General features: G+C 39.2%; 1 protein-coding gene across 1 annotated transcript in view; it reads right to left on the minus strand.

Moving 5' to 3' along the window:
• Positions 1-1,382: 1,382 nt before the first annotated feature.
• The window catches only part of HSD17B3 (hydroxysteroid (17-beta) dehydrogenase 3), a 22,809-nt gene continuing 19,244 nt past the window's right edge, over positions 1,383-4,947 (minus strand). The window contains exons 8-11 of the mRNA XM_009328197.1: positions 4,449-4,530; positions 2,741-2,806; positions 2,271-2,420; positions 1,383-1,589 (exon numbers count right to left, since the gene is read on the minus strand). Of these exons, the coding sequence (XP_009326472.1) occupies positions 1,479-1,589; positions 2,271-2,420; positions 2,741-2,806; positions 4,449-4,530 (409 nt within the window). The 3' untranslated portion in view covers positions 1,383-1,478. The remainder of the gene's footprint in view (positions 1,590-2,270; positions 2,421-2,740; positions 2,807-4,448; positions 4,531-4,947) is intronic.

The following is a 4,947-nucleotide window of genomic DNA, read 5'->3' on the forward strand; positions in this document are numbered from 1 at the left end:
TGTGGGGCCCAGAACTGCACACAGTGCTCAAGGTGAGGCCGCACCAACGCTGAATACAGCGGGATAATCACCTCTTTTGACCGGCTGGGTATGCTGTGTTTTATGCACCCCAGGATGCGGTTTGCCCTCTTGGCTGCCAGGGCACACTGCTGGCTCATACTGAGCCTGCTGTCAGCCAGCACCCCCAGACCCCTTTCTGCAGGGCTGCTCTCCAGCCACTCCTCTCCCAGTTTATACTTGTGCCTGGCGTTACTCCATCCCAAGTGCTGAACTCGGCATTTGTTCTTGTTAAATTTCATGCCACTGATGACTGCCCAATGCTCCAATCTATCCAGATCCCTCTGCAAGGCCTCTTGTCCCTCAAGAGAGTCAACAGCACCTCCCACTTTGGTGTCATCAGCAGACTTGCTAATGGTGCATCCAAGTCCTGCATCCAGATCATTGATAAACATGTTGAACAGAATTAGCCCTACAACTGAGCCCTGGGGAACACTGCTAGTGACTGATCACCAGCCAGATGTAGCCCCATTCACGACAACCCCTGGAGCCCTGCCGTTCAGCCAGTTCTTCACCCAGCATAGCATATATCTGTTCGTCTCAGAGTTGGACAGCTTGTCCAGAAAGATGCTGTGAAGGACAGTATCAAAAGCCTTACTAAAATCCAGAAAAACTACATCCACCACCTTCCCTTCATCAACTAGGTGAGTGACCTTATCATAGAAGGATATCAAATTAGTTAGGTGGGACTTTCCTTTTGTGAACCCATGTTGACTGTGCCTGATGATCGCATTGTCCTTGAAATGCCTTTCAATAGCACCCAGTATGATCTTCATAGATATCTACAATCAAAAGGTTTGCCTTCTGGTTTCATCCAGGAACGCGGAATTACTGCTTATCTTTTGCCTACGCTCCTGCTTCCTCCAGCCAATATCAGATATTGCAGAGGATGAAGTCATTCACAGGCTCTGGACAGAAATATGTTTTTTATGGTTGCAGACTTGCGAAGGCCCAGTGTATACTTTACACCCTGAAAGCTTTCTTTTTTTCTTCTTGCAAATTTCCTTGACTTTTCAGAAGAAACCAAAGACACAAAACACTCACTGAAAGCATCAAAATACACTGTGAACAAGTTTGGAAATAAAGCAAATTATTGTTTTATTCATGAACATCAAATAGGCGTAAATATTTGTGGCCTCCAAGCTTATGTTAAAATAGTAACGTAAATTTCTTAGAACCTATCTAAGGCCCACGGGAGTCACTGGAACAGCTCTAGCAAATTTTACAGTCTTTGGAAAGGGACAGGAATTAATTTGCTTAATAGATTCATTAGATCAAAGCACTTATCACTCGATAGGCGATTTGGATGGAGCTATGGCTCAAACCGATTTCATTCCTTCCACATTCACACACACAGAGACACAGTAAAATGCATCCTGCTGGGGTTTTCCATTGTACATCTTCCGAAAAAAATGTGTCTGTTAGGGGTTTCTCCACCTCTTCTTCAGATAACTGGTAAATGCATGCAGGACTGCTTCTTGAAGTCTGTCGCTATGGAATACCCATAAAGGGATGAACTGCAGGACACATGCCTTCAGAATAATCAAGCAAAAACAATACAAAGGCAAAGAGTTATAGGAACTTATTGAAAGAAATTAACTGAGTGTTCAGAAAGGTCATAGAAAACAGTAAATGCAAAAGCTTTTACTTTATACTTTCAGTATGTATGTTTCTTTTAGGGGGAAATGTTCATTCCTCTCAGTTTTCAGCAAATCTGTTCTTGTCCTTATACTTTCATGCTCATCGTTAACAGCTGCCGTGTATAAATATTTATTCTATTTTGTTAGCTTGGTATCCTAAGGAAATTATGTTTATGTGATAGCACAGTCTGTTAATGTCCTTTCCCTTCCCCACTAATAACTTTTGAATCTGCTGGCCAATTTCTGTAAAGGAGTAGGTGTCGCAGAAATATTCCTAATAGGGTCATGAAAACAGGCAGCTGGAGAAAGGATGAAGACTAAACAGATATCAAACTGAGATCAGCTCAAGACAGAAAAGTGGAGAAAGCCACACTGTGCTCTACCACTGTGCTTTACTTGTGTATTCCTCCCTTCATAGTTCACTGGTGCCATATTAGCCTTAATAATCTATTCACTGTTTGTCATTTGATGTCCAACCTTAAGGTCTCTGAAATCAGTCAAAAGAACCTGCTGAGCCCAGAGAGCCTTGCTTCAGCCTTTGGGACCCATTTACACACTATCAAATTCAATTACCAGCATTTCATGGGCTAAACATCCAAAAATCTCATCTCCAAAGGTGACATAATCCAGTGATTCACTAACAAACTCTTCTGCCGTCTTCGTAATAAGACTGGGTTTTTGGTACATTGTCATTGGAGTAGAAACACCGTAAGGAGCCACTACCTAAAATAATAAATCATAACAACAGTGTAATGTTACCTAACATTTAGATAAGGCCATTCACTCTGCAGAATCCTACAACATCTGCCAAGTTATAACAGATATTTGCAATGGATTAAGGCACTACGTGGAATAAGCAATGGTACTATGGTGGAATAAGGAAAAAAGCCTATAGCTGCATACAGGGAAGAGAGAAAGCTTTGACAGGGTCACCCAGCACTTCACCAAGGATAGCTACACTATACAGATTTAAGCATCTTTTAGGCATCTATTCTTGAAGAATTTGTTAAAATGAAGGCAAATATAGCAAGATATAGCATCACCTGTATAATAATTCCCTTTGCCTTATATTCTGCTTGGAGTGCTTTGGAGAAAGTGCTTATAAAAGCCTAGAACAAAATAAAACAATATAACATTAGCATAGGAAACTAAGTACTTTCACGTATGCCCACAAATATGTGTGAACAGGTCCTTAACAAAAATGGCCAAACATCATACAACTTAAGGCACAGTGCAGTGGTGAAAAACATAGAAATGAACTTTTCAAGACACATTTTCTGCTGGTGCACATGAGCAATGGCAAGACTGACTGTTTATCTGCACCAGAAAAAATGGAGCCTCATATTGGCCCAAGCCAGACATGAAATAAGTACTACTGCAGACTGGATTGAAAGCTTTGTCACATTATGAAAATGCAGAGATATAAATGCCTGAGGCCCATTTATTCTAGCTGTTGTTTCATGTGGCTCTCATCTCTGGCTGACACCTACCCTCATAGTTCAAGGCTTACACTGCTGTTTCTCCTGCAATAAGAAGGGGAGTGAAATACAACTCATGCCTTCAGTGTACACCTATTAGCATAGCTTACAAATATGATTTTCAAAGTCATGTATTTGGGAATTTGGGAGTTTTGTAGCTTCAACATTTGGGGTTTATCTTTCTAAGTTTTTCTCCACACCATGAAGAGTACACATATACTAACTTCTTTGTGTAAAAGTTGAGCTGCTTTTGAGACTAATTTTAGGAGTTAGATCTTTAAGAAATGTTCAGAAACTTGACAACATTGGATCAATACTTTGTAATTAGAAATAGAAAAGTCCTACTAAGGAGGAAAAATGACAGTGTTTCAAAAACATCATTTGACAGGTCTTAAAATTTAAACACCAATAGTGTTGTGATATTACATGAAACACCAATATGCTGACAAGTAAAATAGTTTGCTTTCATGGCATTGCAAAAAAAGTCCATTTAAAAAGAAACAAAGGTAAAAGATAGCCAAGAATGAAAAAAAAGTCAAAATAATACGAGTGCACTGTATCACTTTGAAATAATGTTATCTAAACTTTTTTAAGGAACTAAAATTGTCTGGTTTGAATGTAGTTCAAGTTTTGAGTAAGGAGAAACTTATGTTAAAAAGAGAAAAAGGAAATGGAAAACCAGAATTTCTTACCAAGAATAACTAGCTTTTTCTTACCAAGCTGAACTTTAGCTATGTTCAAGCAAATAATTTCAGACTTTTTAATTTGGAGCAAACCTGAACTGAGTGAGTTGCTTTTGGAGTTTCAATAAAAATCATTCACTCATTTTTATGAGGTCTGGGATTTTAATTCAGAGCAAAATTTCAAAGTGAAATCTACGAAGTCAGGCAACTCACCACCCACCTACCAGGAATTTTATTCTTGGTTCCATAAGCAAAATCTAGCACTTTTGTGCATCTACAGTTTTGAGTAAACGAGGTAAGCCAGCCTGGTAAAAATCATCACTTCCCAGAATGAGGACAGGTTGTGAGCACTGTATAATACTACTTAATCAAAGACAAAAATGTTCTGATGATCAGACATACCTTCAGCTGATTTCATTACACAGCTTCACTGGTTCATAGTTCTTAGCTAGTGCTCATTTACATCGCTTCATTGTTTCAGTGGAGCAACACTGATTTATGTCCTGAAAAACTGGCCCTATATTGCTGATACAAACGATTTGGTAAACACTTGATGGGCATTTCTTTATAAAGCAATGCGAATGACTTACCTTAGAAGCTGAGTACATTGTGTACAACGGACAAGGGAAAGTACCCAGACCAGAGGACATATTCAGAATAAGACCTTTTTGTCTGAAATTTAATTTAAACAGTTACAATCAGTTTACATTTGACAGTATTATATTAAAAGCCTGCACAAGTTGAAAACAACCTTTCTCCCCCCGAAGGCATAGCTCCCCTATTATACTGTAGTCTACACTTTCAAAAGACCCAATTTTTATGGTTTAGTTAGGTGCAATTAAGTCTAAAACAGCTAGGAATAATGTCATAAGTGAAATTTAAATGCCTAGTGCAATCAGAACGATGGGAACATTGTACATGCTATTGTACATCTAACAGAGCAAAAACTGCCATCAGAGGAAAGATTTTATGCTCCTAAGTAATTGGTAGGTCCCTTTTGCTCATTAGCCGGCTCATTCTTTTTTCTGCTCCATGCATCAGTTGTTTTAGCTTCCCTATTCACAACTCCCTGTGCAAATCAGTAAAGAC

Source organism: Pygoscelis adeliae, unplaced genomic scaffold (assembly GCF_000699105.1).
Source record: "Pygoscelis adeliae isolate BGI_AS28 unplaced genomic scaffold, ASM69910v1 Scaffold45, whole genome shotgun sequence".
Lineage (NCBI taxonomy): Eukaryota > Metazoa > Chordata > Aves > Sphenisciformes > Spheniscidae > Pygoscelis > Pygoscelis adeliae.